The sequence below is a fragment of the Sesamum indicum genome, linkage group LG7 (assembly GCF_026168435.1).
Source record: "Sesamum indicum cultivar Baizhima isolate 11 linkage group LG7, ASM2616843v1, whole genome shotgun sequence".
NCBI lineage: Eukaryota > Viridiplantae > Streptophyta > Magnoliopsida > Lamiales > Pedaliaceae > Sesamum > Sesamum indicum.
The window spans coordinates 4,899,277-4,915,242 of NC_142663.1; the positions used below are offsets into that span (position 1 = coordinate 4,899,277).

General features: G+C 37.0%; 4 protein-coding genes across 4 annotated transcripts; 3 read left to right on the forward strand and 1 right to left on the reverse strand.

Annotated features, from left to right (window-relative positions):
* Positions 1-2,601: 2,601 nt before the first annotated feature.
* On the forward strand, positions 2,602-4,081 carry LOC105165953 (ornithine decarboxylase). Its single transcript, XM_011085113.3, has one exon. It carries the CDS (start codon positions 2,653-2,655, stop codon positions 3,919-3,921), a length of 1,269 nt encoding a protein of 422 aa, XP_011083415.1. The 5' UTR covers positions 2,602-2,652; the 3' UTR covers positions 3,922-4,081.
* Positions 4,082-6,716: 2,635 nt separating this feature from the next.
* Positions 6,717-8,210, forward strand: LOC105165954 (uncharacterized). Its single transcript, XM_011085114.3, has 4 exons — positions 6,717-6,931; positions 7,006-7,103; positions 7,229-7,486; positions 7,752-8,210. Exons 1-4 carry the CDS (start codon positions 6,817-6,819, stop codon positions 7,917-7,919), a joined length of 639 nt encoding a protein of 212 aa, XP_011083416.2. The 5' UTR covers positions 6,717-6,816; the 3' UTR covers positions 7,920-8,210.
* Positions 8,211-9,010: 800 nt separating this feature from the next.
* PETE1 (plastocyanin 1) lies at positions 9,011-10,823 on the forward strand. The gene has a single exon (XM_011085117.3). The coding sequence runs from the start codon at positions 10,209-10,211 to the stop codon at positions 10,710-10,712; it is 504 nt and encodes a 167-aa protein (XP_011083419.1). The 5' UTR covers positions 9,011-10,208; the 3' UTR covers positions 10,713-10,823.
* Positions 10,824-10,976: 153 nt separating this feature from the next.
* Positions 10,977-15,448, reverse strand: LOC105165955 (phospholipase D delta). Its single transcript, XM_011085115.3, has 11 exons — positions 15,036-15,448; positions 14,190-14,774; positions 13,509-13,625; positions 13,164-13,358; positions 12,785-13,066; positions 12,618-12,686; positions 12,333-12,480; positions 12,095-12,243; positions 11,833-12,000; positions 11,488-11,688; positions 10,977-11,413 (listed from the first exon to the last, which is right to left on the reverse strand). Exons 1-11 carry the CDS (start codon positions 15,360-15,362, stop codon positions 11,120-11,122), a joined length of 2,535 nt encoding a protein of 844 aa, XP_011083417.1. The 5' UTR covers positions 15,363-15,448; the 3' UTR covers positions 10,977-11,119.
* Positions 15,449-15,966: the final 518 nt, after the last annotated feature.

A 15,966-nucleotide genomic window follows, 5' to 3' on the forward strand; every position in this document is an offset into this window, starting at 1 on the left:
TCCATTGCAATAAAAAGATATTAATAAAACCAAAAAAAAAAAAACGTGCTAGGAGAAAAAGTCAAGAGAAGTGAAGGCTTAGTGGAGTGCCCTCAACTAATTGGCATCAACAGATCAATCACATTTTTTATATGATTGATTCGGTATGAACGATAATTTTCATCTTATAGCTTATAAATAAGGAAAATTTTAGTTCGAATCAAATTCAATTGAATTCGAACTAATCATATTATAAGTGTAATATACTTGTCATATAATTGATATATAATTTAAAAAAATAATGCACTTATTCTTTGATTCACTTGCTTAATTTGTCATTGATTTGGTTCTAAAAATTTTCTTATAAATAATGGATTAAATCCATTTTGATCCCCTGTGATGTATAAAAATATAAAAAATCCCCCTATAAAATTTTTAATATAAAAAATCACCCCCATGTTACGAATAAATAATCTTTGTTGAGCTGGTTTTCCGCTTGCAATCCTTACTTTGATCAAGTTCGAGTTAAGGTGATCTCAACTATCACAAACCTCTGTAAGAATAAGACGACTATGGTTGCTAGATAGGAAGTATGAACTAAAAGCCGAAGCCTAACCTAGCGGGGTTAATCCACTACTCCTAACTTCTATGGTGGGAATCCTAACGCCGATCGACCGACGATGGCTCCATACCGGATAGACTACTTGGCTCCAATTCACTCTACGGGTCTACTGCTCTAATACCGAACTGCCTATTCCGAACAGAGAGAGGAATAGAATAGTAGCTCTACTGGTCGATCCCCTATGGACTCTGAGCTAGATGTTAGAGTTGGTTGCTAGGAGTTATGAACTAGTTCTTCCTTATGAGCTATAGAGCTACTGAGTTCCTTCTTAAAGAGCTTTCTCTAGACTAGGGGTGGCAGATGAGTCGAGTCGACTCGCGTAGCCTCAATTTTGAGCTTGACTCGAGCTCAGATGTGTGTGTTCACCAGCTCGCGAGCTAGCTTTATATATATATATATATATTTTATTTTTAAATTTTTTATATATTTAATTTTATATTTAATATTTGATCAATTTTATAATCAAAATTGACCATATATTATTATTATTAATCAATATCATACATTTTATTTTGAAAAATAATAAATTATGGTACTTTTATTCGTTTATAACTGATTGAAAAATAAAAAATTAAGGTGTTAGGTCGTACCAACACTATAACTGATTTATTCGTTTATACATGTGTATTTTTGCATCAATGATCAACTCGCAAGAATCAAGCATGATCCTAGCCTTAACCGAAAAATCTCTCTCGTGTCTTCATTAGGTAATTTCAATTATTTTCTAGTTTATAATTAGTTTTTAATTACTTCTTGTTATCATCAATCTCCCCCCTTTATTTTCTTTTCTTAAAGAAATCAACTTAAAACCAGTTTCTGTGGATCGACCATACTCCCACTTTTACAAGTGTAGTATGAATTATTTTTTGTGATCTCGACACCCACCAAAGACCGTATCCATTAGATCATATTGTGCGGTTTGATTTAAAATCACATGGTCTGATTCTACGATACACCAACTTGAATGATTATTCTTATGTTTTGAGTATGATATCTTGACATCCGTATGTCCAATAAGTCTAAAACTTTACCAAGTATATTTTTCTATAAGTATGATCATATCTAACGGTCTGATCTGAATTTTGATAGTCCGATTAACCCATGTTGTTCAACAATGTAAGATGATAGTTACATCAATATAATACTAACATTTATAAATATATAAATTTACTGCAGATTATGAACATATATTAATCTTAATTGCATATGTATTTCAATTGCATTATTTCAGATAATTGATACTTTTCTATAACTTTAAACTGTTCAGAATGATTTTTTTTTTGTACATTTTACTAATTATATTACTACTAAACTAATCAGTAGTTTATATTTATAACAATAAATTAGAATTTCATACTATATTTTGATATATTTATAATGTAGTATACATTATACAATCTATTTTGTTACTTATAAATTTATGTAAAAAATTGATGATTCTCATATTTAATCTAATAATAATAATAATAATATAGTATGCATTATACAATCTATTTTATTACTTATAAATTTATGTAAAAAATTAGTGATTCCTATAATTTAATATAATAACAACAACGACAATAATAATAATAATAATAATAATAATAATAATAATAATAATAATAATAATAATAATAATAATAATACAAAAAAATTAAAAAAACAAAAAAAATTAAAAAAATTAGATTGAGCTCGACTCGAGCTCAAAATTACATAATTGAGCTCGAGTTCGATTCGTTGACAGCGCTACTCTAGACTATATAACATTATATATTAAATGTTAGAGAATGACAAAAATGTCAAAAAAATAAGGTACTTTTTATAGAAAAAATGGCAGTCAAAGTGTGTGACCCAAATTTTGTATGAACAAGTTTTTTTTACCTTTCTTTTGTATCAAGGGGGTATTGGATACTTTAATTTTTATAAATTTTCTTTTAAATATTCCTATTATCAAATCGAGTGTGTCTGGATTTTTCCCTATAAATAATTGTCATCTGGGACTTCCCAAAGCCACGCCAATGACTCAAATTGTATTCTTCATCAAAACGCAGACGTACTAAACCTTATCCATGGCTCCCCAGTCGACCAACAGCAAGAAATCCACCCTCATGCCCCTCCTCTCCGCCGCATCTCAGCCCCCATCGACGCCCAAATACGATTCTCCACTTCCGAACAATACCCTTTTTGATTTTATACAGTCCATCATAGTCAACAAACAGGAGAATAAAGAACCCTTTTACGTGCTGGACTTGGGTGTGGTCGCTTCCTTAATGAACCGATGGACTCGCAACCTCCCCAACATCCGACCCTTTTACGCCGTCAAATGCAACCCCGATGCTTCATTCCTCAGCGCAATGGCCGCACATGGCTCGAACTTCGACTGTGCAAGCCGAGCTGAGATTGAAGCCGTTTTGTCGCTTGGTGTATCTCCGGATTGTGTAATCTTCGCCAACCCATGCAAACCGGTGCCGCACATCAAATACGCAGCAGAAGTCGGCGTCAATCTCACAACATTTGATTCGGAGTTTGAAGTTCTGAAGATCCGAAAACACCACCCGAATTGCGAGTTGCTGATTCGGATCAAAGCCCCGGATGATGGAGATGCTTCGTTCCCCTTGAGTAAAAAATACGGTGCTCTACCGGAGGAAGTCGAGCCGCTGCTCCGAGCTGCTCAAGCAGCGCAGCTCCCAGTTGTCGGCGTTTCTTTCCACATTGGCAGTGGCGCGAGGCGTGCAGACGCATACAGAACCGCTATTGAAGCGGCTCGAAAAGTGTTCGATACAGCGGCTCATATTGGCTTAAGTAAACTGCGGTTGCTCAATCTCGGCGGCGGCTTCACGTCCAGAGGACAGTTATTTGAAGCCGCAGCAGAAACTATAAATGCTGCTGTAACAGAATACTTTGGGGGTGAACCAGGATTGACCGTCATGGCCGAGCCGGGGCGGTTCTTTGCCGAGTCGGTGTTCACGTTGGCTACCAACATAATCGGGAAACGCGTGAGGGGTGAGGTCCGAGAGTACTGGATAAACGACGGGATCCATGGGTCAATGAACTTCCGATATTTTCAATATGTGCCGTTATCGACGCCGTTTGCATGCATGTCGAGGCCGGAAAATCTGATGTGTCATGGAGAGATGACGTACAAGTCGACAGTGTTTGGGCCCACCTGTGATGCCTCAGATGTAGTGTTCACCGAGCACCAGCTCCCGGAGCTGCAGCTCAATGATTGGCTGATTATTCCGAATATGGGTTCGTACACTAGGGCTCTGGCGTCTTACTTCAATGGGTTCAACCCTAGTACCAGTTTGACCTACGTGACTTACTCCAAACCCACTTAGCTCTCTCACGAATTTGAATCTTTGAGCAGATTTAATGTATTTCATGTTCTGTTACGAAAAATTTTTAATTCAAATAAAATTAATTATATGATAAATATTATTTATTTATTGTATGATTGATGTATAATTAAAATTAATTATATTTATCCTTATTAATGTATATGATCAAATTTAATTTAAGCAGGAAGTTTTCGATCTTTTACTTATTACATTTCATCATTTGTATCCAGTATTAGTTAAGACTGATCTCTTGATTTATGTCTTCAAAGAGTACATACAAGATTATATTTCCCCTGGAGTAATGCTGTATAAATTACCATCCCATATAACATTTCATAAGATATGGTTTCTTTAATATATATATATATATATATATAATAGAAAAAAAAATGCATGCCATCCCTTTGTAATATATGAAAATGAAAAATACTCTTCTGTGAACAAAAAAAGGTATCAAATTTTTATATTTTTAAGAATAAATTAATTTATCCCTAATTTGAAAATAATCTATACGCATTTTAGAAAATAACTTAAAAATGGAAACAAATATAATGATGATTGTTGAGGTATTAAGGTAGAGGTGTGAGTTTTTTACTATCATATGTAGTGGTCTGAAGTTGGGAGGAAAGAAAAGAGTGATGATGATGACGACCATGGCTGTCTCATCTTACCACTCACAAATCACACCCCATTGAAATTTCAACTTTGTGGGTCCCATCCACCTTGAATCTATTGTTGATTTTTATTACGGTGCAGAGCCGTCCCTAAGACCTTACCATAATGGTTGGATTCATTTTTTAAGTATTTTGTTGTATTTTATGGAGATAAAGAGAGAAAAATAAAGATAAATAAGTGTGTGTTAGAAATAATGTGTATGTTTGGATTTATTTTTGGAGATAATTTAAAATAAGTATTATATGTTTAATGTTGTGTTTTGGGAGACAAAAATTACTATTTATTGTCAAATTATGTCTTTTTTTATATATATTTATATATATGTGTATGTATATATATGTATGTATTTATACTAAAACAATTAAAAATACCTAAATAAAATATTTTTGAATAATAACAAATATTGAATATGTTTTGACTTGTTTCGAAAATAATTTAAAAATAAAAATAAACATAGTAACACCTTTTGTCCTCATCTCTCTCTCACTCTCCACCACACATAGCAAAACAAAACATAATAAAGTTGCATCCTCTCCATTCCATTGTCTTAACTCCCACCCTCTCTACGTCTTTTACCTAAGAATAATCCCCCCCCCCCCCAACTCAAACTTGAAAATTTCATTTCATCTTTAGAGTTTTTATAATAGATAAAAAGTTGAATATTTTATATGTAATGTGTACAAACCAGAAACTTTAATGCCTTATAAGTCTTAATATCTCATTTCATTTATTAGCAAAACGTCTTCTAAAAATAAAATCATAAGCTTTACACTTAAATTAAAAAAAGCGAGTAATACTTGACACAATTGAAGAGCAAGGATTGATTTACAAAATGCATCAAAACAATTTTTTCCTCTTAACTATAATGAAATAAATGATAGTAGTGGTACCCGGTATGGTATTGGGTAGACCTTCATTTGGATATCTATTCTAATTGAGTCCCTTATGCAATTCCAGGGGTGTGTGGGTCCTAATCGTTAGTCACTTATGCTATTATGAATAATTATTTTCGATTTTTATTGTATTTTGAAAGTTGAGTTGGACAGAATTGGATTTTTACAAAATATTAGTAAAATTTTTATATTTATCTTAACTTACACGTACAAAATCTATGTGCGTGGGAATGGCACGCGACATCTGTCAGTATCTACTAAAACAGGACTAGTTAATGTGCATGGAATTGGGGACAGACTCAAAGGTCATAGAAATTACTTCACGTAAGCTACTTGCTATGAGTTTAAATTAGGCGTTAAGTTAAAAATAATGAAAAGGTGAACAAAATATGTATTAGAGGAGTAGTTTAATGTTATGGGAATATGATTAGAAGAGAAAGATGTGTAGCACCCATCCAAGAACCAATTTGTAATTTTCCACTTCTATAATTGGCGTTGTGCATATAGAGTTTCCATGTTTATGTCAATCTACATGAGAAATTTACCCCCTAGTTAAATATATATATATATATGTAAATCACCCTAATAGAAATGTACTTTTAAGTGGAAAGTGCTATAATTTTTGTGAATATGATGTAATTCAATTACTTGTTACAATTTGTATTGTATCCTAGTACGAATCATTTTGAAAAAAATTTAGCTAGTGATTTTGTATTTAGCAATAAAATCGTGGTTTCAACAAAAAGTCAAAAATTTTAGTTCAAATTGAATTTGATTAAATTAAATTAATATATAATTTTTTTAAAAAAATAATCAATTACATTATAAATATATCACACATACTGTGTGATTGATTGGATGAGATTTCGATCATTATCGAATTTTCATAGATGATTAGATATTTATTTTTATTTATATTTATCGTTGATTGTATAATCCACTATCCACATTATTTATAAATTATATAGTACACCCTCAGCAGCTAATAAATAAATAAAATCGTAGCCATCTAGGTATTCTAGTAATAATGGATTAGGCCCAAAATAGAGTAGGCCATGAGGAAAGCTTTCACTTATATAACTTTTTTAGGGCCCAAAATAGAGTAGCCCAATAGTTGGGCTTTGTAGGTAAGGCAGCCCATTAGCCTGTTCTGGAATAATTTTATTCCAACCGGAACAAAAATCTAACAGATTCTCTGGTTATTAAAGTCCCAATAATATATAAATATAAATAAATACACTCCATTTTCATCTCTTTTCGCCATTGCTGATATTCTCAGAAACGGGACACGGAAAATCACTGAAGCCTCCGCGTAAAATCATCGGAAATGGAAACCCTAACCACCACCACCGGAGCTGTTTCTCTGCCGATTTTCTCCCCTATGAAATCCAAAGACGCTTCTTCTTCCCGGCGGATCCTCCGGTTCTCCACTTCCCCAAGAAGTGAGTTCTCGTTTCTCGAATTTTGGTCTTTGATCGTTCGAGTTTCTAACTCTCTTTTTTCTCTTGCTTCTCAGATGATCATAATAGTAACAATGACAGCGGGAATGATCTCAAGTCTGATTCCAGTGACTCTGCCCTCGTCCCCGTGCTCAGACATCAAACTCTCTCCAAGGTGGGAATTTTAATTTGCTTTTTCCTTTTTCTTTTTAATAGGAGTTCTTATTTTCTGATGATTGAATATATATATATATATATACATATATAATATATATTTTTTGCCTTTTATTTCTGTTGCAGGATGCTGCGATGGGGCTGGTACTGAGTGCGGCTAACGTGAGAGGATGGACAACCGGATCGGGTATGGAAGGCCCATCCGTGCCCGCTGGTTCGGACTCTGATTCTGGTATGGAGCAGGTGTCCACTTTCCCCTGGTCGCTCTTCACCAAATCACCTCGGCGTCGGATGCGCGTTGCGTTCACATGCAACGTTTGCGGGCAGCGCACGACCCGCGCCATCAATCCACATGCCTATACCGATGGCACTGTATTTGTTCAGGTATGCATATGTGGTGTGTGCAATAATTAGGAACAAATTTAAGGTTGAGTATTGCTTTTCTTAGTCCTAATTCTTTGTGGCAATTGGTTTCTGGTAGCTTGGATAGAAAAATTACTGAAATCATGTTATTTCAACAAAGTTGATGCAAGATTATGTTTGAGTTGACAATATGTTCTCCCAACTTAGAATTCGCTAGATCTTATGTTATATAACATATTTCATTCTTAGCCGTATTGATTGGAATTTTTTCCTTTTGCTTTTTAAGTGTTGCGGGTGCAATGTTTTCCATAAGCTGGTGGACAATTTGAATCTGTTCCATGAGATGAAGTGCTATGTGAATCCGAGTTTCAACCCAAACCCAAATAATGATGTGAACTTCAAGTATTTTGACTTGGACGAGGACAAGAATGATGACATTTTTCCACTGTTATGAATGGTGATAGATGCTGTGAATGGTATTTTGTGGTAGTGATTTTCATATTTATGTACATTCTATTGGTCTTATAGGCGGACTGTATGTTATTGTGCTTGTAAATAGGGATACACCGTTCTTATGGTTGAATAAGTAGTATCAGTGCAAGATGGTATAGAGCTCTGTTCTAAATAAATTTGTACATTTATTGATATGATGGCATGTTTGTGATCAAGGACTCATTGTGAGTCACTATTGCCCTGTACTGGTGAATTAGTATGTTCCTTTTGATAGGCAACCTTTTTCTATTAAGTTCCTTGTGAATGAATTTAAATTTAATTTCACAAGTGTTCCTTCTTTTAGGTTAGCTAATGGAAATGGCTCTGATTTTTTCTTCTTTTATAATTTTTCTGGTCAAAGGTTTATCAAGAAGAGAGAGGTAGGATAAAGACGGTGTTGACATATGTTATGTGGGGAGAGAACTGGCATCTCGTATGTCTTTATTTTGAATGCATTTACACGTTTCAGTTGTGTTATAAGTATTCTGCATCTTGTTGTGTTTAGTTTAAGGGTGGCTGAAGAGAAGGAAAGTAACTAAAACAGAGGGAAATTCATTCTTTTGGTTTTCCATTTCCGCTAATTGAACGGAAAGACATTCTTTAGTTGATTGCATTACTACATTGCTTCCACATAGTGTTCCCTTGCTTTCTTATGCATGCTGTTTAGACCTATTGTTTAGTTTTTCTTTGCAGTGTGTTGATCGTGAAAAGGTTATTTTTCACTATTTAGTCTTTTTGGAAATGCATAATGGTTTAGATGTGTCTTTACATCTAACTTCTTTTTTCCATTTTCTGGTGGACCCAACTGCTACCCGTCTTATGCATGTTCATAGAGGAATAGATCTTAGGCAGATCAGATTGTTTGATAGGTAAATGAACTTTTTTTCCCTTTTATTCTTTTCAAGAGGAGTACTCTAATTATCTTCTAGATATACCAAATTGGTGGTAGTTAGGAGCAACTGATTTTTAATCTTTGGATTAATAGTCTAAGGTTTAAAAGGGAATCTCTTTTCAATATTATTGGTATATGTTAAATTCAGAAATGGATATGAATGTAATCTTCTTCTTTTAGGTATCATTCCTTGAAATTTTTATTTTACCTCTTTTACATATTTTTATGATTTGTTATATAATTGGTTAGGAGGAGAAAGAACATATTGGAGATACTTTTGTTGTACACATGGTTGGAAGCTGTAAAGCATCTTGCTAAAGGGTTTATGGAGCTCTAAAACTGTTGTTTGCACTGGTTTTGAGTTATAAGCTCAAATATTGGTCTTAGCTTGGAGCTTTGCTAAAAAATGGTCAATTTGGGGAATGGGATAAACAGATTTTGAACTCAATCGAACATTCAAGCTTGTGCAGTACCTCTTGATACCACAAGTTTGAGTTCTAAAACTAACTCTGTTTGAGAACTTTGACTGGGACTGATCTAAACTAGATCAACTTTATTAATGTTAGATAGAAGATGGAAATGAATTCCAACACCACAAGTTCAACTTCAGCTTTCTATGTTTTTAGTCCGTACTTTTCTCAATGATTTTACGCATTTTCACATATTCAAAGCAATAATTAAAGCTGATTTTTGAACTTTATTACAAGAATTAGAATTATAGTCGAGAAGCCAATCACTTGCAGGCAATGTACTAAGTGATCATGTGGAGAATGCATTCAAAGTTTTGAACAATGAGAACTATTACTGAGAACATGTATTCAGTCAAATTCTTGCAATCATCGAGTTGGGAAATATTCAGGAATACCCTGTTCTATAGTCTAGAAATATTTCCTGCTTTGTAAGGTAATAATAGTTTCTGACTTATATTATTTATTTTTGGTGGTCATTTACTCTGATTTGAACTTTGAAACATTAGGATGGAGACAAAATGTCATTGTTTTGTCCAAAATTTGAGCAATTTTTCTGTGGAAGAGATGTAGCCCACCATGCAAAATCTAGTGCCTCTACCCTGATTTTTTTCCACTTCCAGAGCTTATCTTCTTCCACTAGTCATGTCTTTAATACTTACACAATTTCCACCTCACATCATAAATATACAATCCCACGTCAGAGGACAGCAGCCAACCAAGCTAATGACGTTAATCCCATCCATGCGTTATCTCATCAATGAACCCTCCACAAACACACACCACACACTCAACCACAAAAACCACCCCTCTCCTCTACCGTATATGAAGCCTACATCCTCTCCTCCTCCTTTCTTGATCTGCACTACACTCTGAGTCTCATAAGTTAAGGATGGCCACTGTTACCTCTGCTGCTGTCACCATTCCATCATTCACCGGCCTTAAGGCTGGCGCCACACCCTCCAATCTTGCCATGCAAAGGGTTGCTGTCACCCCGGCTGCTCCCAAGCTGGCAGTGAAGGCCTCATTGAAGGACTTTGGCGTGGCTGTTGCTGCCACTGCCGCCTCGGCAATGCTGGCCAGCAACGCCTTGGCCATTGAGATCACTCTAGGTGGTGATGATGGCTCCCTGGCTTTCATCCCCCAAAACTTTGAAGTGGCGGCTGGGGAGAAAATTGTCTTCACAAACAATGCCGGATTCCCACACAACATAGTGTTCGACGAGGATGAAATCCCAGCTGGAGTTGATGCATCCAAGATCTCAATGGCTGAAGAAGACCTTCTTAATGCAAAAGGGGAGACATATGCAGTGACTTTGACAGAGAAAGGGACATACAGTTTCTACTGTGCTCCTCACCAAGGAGCTGGCATGGTTGGAAAAGTAACAGTGAAATAGATTGACCTTTTCCTCTATTAATCACTTTGTACCCTGGATGCTGATCATCTCATTTTTGTATTGCTTCATCTGTATTACAGTAATATATATAGATAATTTAGTTTGATCTTTGATCTGGTATTCTGTTATCCTTCTAAAAAAGCCCTCAAACTTTGATGATCAAACAGCATGAGATAGCCTCAAAAGAAAAGGTTTATTGCTTTTGTCGAAAGAATTGGACAATAAAATTTGGTAATACCACCTGAAGTTACATGGCAATAACATATAAATATTACTACTTTAAGTAGCTTTCTCACTTGTGTTGTAAATTATAGTTTCTGTTGTAAATTATAGTTGCTCTATTTCCCAACTTCTTTCGGGTATAAAGACCTCTACAGAACTACAGCACGAAAATCGAGTTAAAAGTCTTATGTAGTTAAAGCATCAGGCAGATTGGTGGGAGCGCCGAGCACCTTACCACCAACATCTGGGAAGGTTTCATATCCAGCCAGGGGTTTTACCTTTCCGTTAGCATCTACCTGGAGTGGATATTTCAGAATATGACCTTGTAATGGAGTGAAATGATCAGCAATGTATCTCATCCAGTTATCTGCTGCAACACGATTCACGTACTTCACACAATCCAAACCTTCAGGAGCCTTGAAGCGTTGATCGATCCTTCCCCAGTGCTCTGCCCATAACGACATTCTATATCCGTATACCTGCAGAAGTATAATATTCTTGTAAGATCTCTTTCCTTGGAGGGGGTGGGGGGTTACTCTTCAAGAAAGCAAACCTGGCCATGCGGGCGGCCCTTCTTTCTAGCCCAGGTGTGGTGGGGCTGATAAGCACCCATGGCAATCTCTGTGTCTCTTGAACCGGCCATAGAGCGCTGGTTAATATTGGCAGAGCCCAGTATCACATACTCATCGTCCACTACCATTCCCTTCGCGTGTACATAAATCATAAACCGTCCCGCCTTTTGTGAAGCTGATACCTGCCAAGAGTTGTGCAATGTGTATTCCAAAGTTAAATTCTATGGGTGGAAAATTCGGAATGTAACTGAATCAAGAGTAAGAGAGTAAGCATCATTTCAGCATTATTTACACAAAGAGAAGACTTCAAAGTAAGAAATAATTACATAGCTTCCACTTGATGAGGACTGGCCGCTTCCATTTGATTCTTCTGCATGCGGCTCTCGGTTGCCAAGACAGTAAAAGTTCAAATAGTCTGTTGGGTGCGCATTCTCAAGCTGAGCAGCCTTGATTTCTCGAGCGATGATTTCATACATTGTTTGCATTGTCTGCCCCTGCAAGAGCAAATACCATGCAACATGCATGCTTACAAAGTCTACTCATCTAAAGACATAGTTCATGAGCCCATAATCTGGTCTGCTGCATTACCTGCCAATAGAGGATTTCTTGTACAGAAGCAGAATTGGGAGCACCCTCTGGCCACATTGGGATAACAACATAAACAGTGAATCTCTCCTTTGCCCTTATTTTACTGGCAATTTTTAGTGCCAGTTCCATTGGGATTAAATTGTCAGCACCTAAGACAAACACAAATTGAGACATAACTAAATAAATGCTAAGCTGATGATTGTCTAAGCTAATAATGAAGGTAGCTGCTGTCACCTACCTGCGTTTTTATAGGAGGGCCAAGCATAAGATGATCCGAGGAAGTATTGATTTTCAATGTATATAAAGTTCTGCGCAGATCTAATTGCCTGGATATATGCCATTTGAATACTTCTATCTATCACCAAATTTTTCGCACAAACGAGATTCTGCATTAGACCAATGTTTCGAAAACTCAGTTAGCCATTCATCAAGAAAGTAATAAGCTAAGCTCAAAGAACTGTAAGCTAGACAGCTGCCGGAAACATGGGAGTTCAGGAAAATAACAATTGAGTTCAAGGATTACTTGCTGCTCAGCTTCGTGGGCAGTTTTTGGAAATCCTTTCAGTGATCCTGAATCTATAGAGCGGAAAACCTGCCGGCATCAAATTGTGGGACCAAGATCAAGTTTTAGTCTTCTAGTTAAAATTAAGAATAAAAAAAAATAAGAATCTTTATCAGGACATTCTTAACCTGAACATGCCAGTTCTCAGGATCATCTTCCTCGGAGACCCATAATGAGGGATGGTCGCCTGGAATAGTATCAGAAGGACTAATTATCCAAGAAATGCGCTCAATCTTTAGGAGAGCATCATCATGCCAATGTGATATTCTCTTAAACCTCTGACCAAGCTCCGACCACTTAGTGGCTTTTCTCCACCGTTGCTCAAAGTTTGTGAGCACATCATAAGCAGCAGGGCCCTCAATTTTGCAGTGCAAATCATGCCATGGTTGTCTTGGGGCCTTAGTTCCTGGCTATAAGAAAATACAAATCAAAATCCATTACTCAGAGAACTTAAAGCATAACAAGTTATGAAGAATTCCAAGAGCAGTGAGAGATCTCAATGCTTACAGCAAATGTTGGATTATGATAATCATCCTTAAACACAGTATTAAGATCACGAAATAATCGATGTTCAGGTGTATCATAGCGTCCGTCGCAGAGATCTAGACCACCAATAAACGCAGTAATCTTTCGGTTATTGCCAGGGCCTTGTGTGTCCACAATCACACATTTCTGATGGTGAGTATAAATAGTTCCAACAACCTGAATAGATAATAGTTCATTTCACCGAATTGAACTAGAACTAAAGGTGACCAAGTTAAGCCCATATCACTATATCCTGAAATTTTAATCCACATTCAAAACACTCAACTAAAACTAAAAAGTGGAAATGATAATAGAAACAGTACATGCCTGTTGCTTGAAAATGCTAAGCTTACTGCTTGCGTAACGAGGGGCCAGCACACACGTGACAGAGGAGTGCTTGAAGTACCTCCGAGTTTCCTCGTCGTGAGTATCCATAACTCCTGTCTGCACGAGAAAAGGTAATCATCATATGCATCAACAGAATAAGTGCTTCTGAACTTAAACTATTAGTTCATCACCAATCTGGAAATATTTCTGTTTCTGTTAATGTTTGGTGGATTTGGGCTTGAATTAGGAAGGCTACTGCTTTTGAATTCCAAAAATAGAAAGCAGAGTTAAGATCTCAGGACTGAACTCAGAAAGGCACAAAATGCATATAAAACAAAGTATAATTTTTACTTGGATCATGAAAAGCAGCCATCAAAAAATTTCTCCCAATAATTCATTTGCTTTATCCAGAAGGGAAGATAGGAAAAGTTAACTGATCACCCCTCTGAGGAAACATGAGAGTGTGATCTCCGGAGTTACCAAAATTGTCAGGAACATAAAGGTACAGCAAAACCAAAATAAACTGACTCTGACATTCTTGCTTCCAGTCTTCTTCATACACACTCAAAGAATCAGAAATCAAATGCCAGAAATCCAGACAAACAATGTCAAAATCACACCTTCTCATCAAAAGACAACATGTAAAGATCATCATCAAACAGTCTGCAAGAAAATTCGTACCGTGTTAATGAAGAACTTGCTATGGGAAGTCTTGTCATCCCAAACCAACAACAGCACTCTGACACCTTCTTGAGACTTGTACTTGAGCAACTCTCCCAAAGTCAAGTCCCCGCCGATGGGCAACGGCTTTGTGGGCTCTCTCACCAGCTTCACCTTGTGGTAAATCGACCACCCCACGATGTACACCATGTGGTGCGCCTCCAATATCGCATGGCATATATCCTCCCAACACTTCTCGTGCTCGTAATGTCTTTTCTCGTCCAACCCGATTTCAGGCATCATCTCGTCGTCCAAATGCGCGTCTTGATAAAGGGTGACTTTGCTCCCATGGCGCAAGGGGAAGTAACTCTCTTTCAACGCGTAGTTCTCCGAAATGCCTTTCTGGTAAAGGGGATTCGCGTAGCAAGGAGTGAATGATATTCGCAACCGGAGAGCAGAGTCGGGTTTATGGGGTTTTCCGTTTGGACCGATCACGGGGATCCACTCGTCGATCAGCTCGCCGGCAGCGATTCTCTTTGCATGCACGGATGCGACGCCGATGAGGTCCGCCCCGAACATGTCGTTGTCTTTCACCTCGAACTCGACCTGTGTTATTTTTTGTTGACAGTTTAAAATTCTTGGCAAGGGACAAGTTCACTGTACCTCCCTCTTCATCATAATATTTATCTATTTTAAAAGATACAAAAACCCGAAATGCAATGCTTTTGCATGTGAATTTGAAATAAAACTCAAGAATGAAGAATTTGATCGCTTTGAGAAAACATGCAACAAAATATATACATTCTAGCCTGCAGGTTCAGTTATTCATAAAAATATATGATTTTTCATGAAAAATGAAGGAATTACCTGTGAAACTGGGTGGGCTAAGGGGATCTTGAAATTTTCATTCCAAACCGGATTCTGCGAATTGTTTATAATTCGGGTACGAGCAACTCGGGCGCCGGCGAGGCAAACGATGACGTAAGGATCGCTGGTGATGATCTTGTGATGGTGTTTGTGATTGCCGTTGCGAGGGGGCGCAAAGGGCTTGCGGCAGACGTCGAATACGGTGCATAAGCGGCGGAAGCGTTCGGAGACCAAGTCCATGTTTGGCAAGGATCGAGCTTCGATGATTTTAAGGTCGAGGTCTCCATGAAGGTATACTATATTGTTGTTCAGAGCTACTTCGGCCATTTCTTGGAACGAAATGTGTGCAGGCTGGGGCGGAGATCAGTGGTTATCTGGTCTCTCCGCCGTAGCCTGGTGGAGGAGGGAGGTGGCTAACGAAACAGTGTTATTATTATGTGAATTCTCAATGTAGAAGACTGGTCCGAAGCTATGAGTATGTCCTTAGACACGTGTGGGGACAAGATTTGAAGCAACTGTGGACCGTCGTTACATTCCTGAATCTAAGGGTTATAGCAGGAAGCCGGTTTTTGTACTTGAATCAAACAGAAAACGGGTAAGAATACAAGAAAAGACCAGACCAGGAAATAAGAATCTTGCAAAGCAAAAAGTGAGCCTATTTACGAGGAGAGTTCTTGGTGTTTCGGGCATGGTCCATGCATGACTCCACAGTGTCTTTTTAGAATTCTGAGGTATATGTCCACGTGATTCTACAAATTAAACGTACATGTAAACAGTTCGGTCAATTTTCCTCTTGATCAGTTAATAAATAGATTTGAATCCAACATCAAAATGATATGAACTCAATTGAATTAAGTCAGTTCCGACAGTTGGAATGTCAACTTTCCATCTTAACAGGCAACCGTCCCAATCTATAAATAGGTTGTAAGGC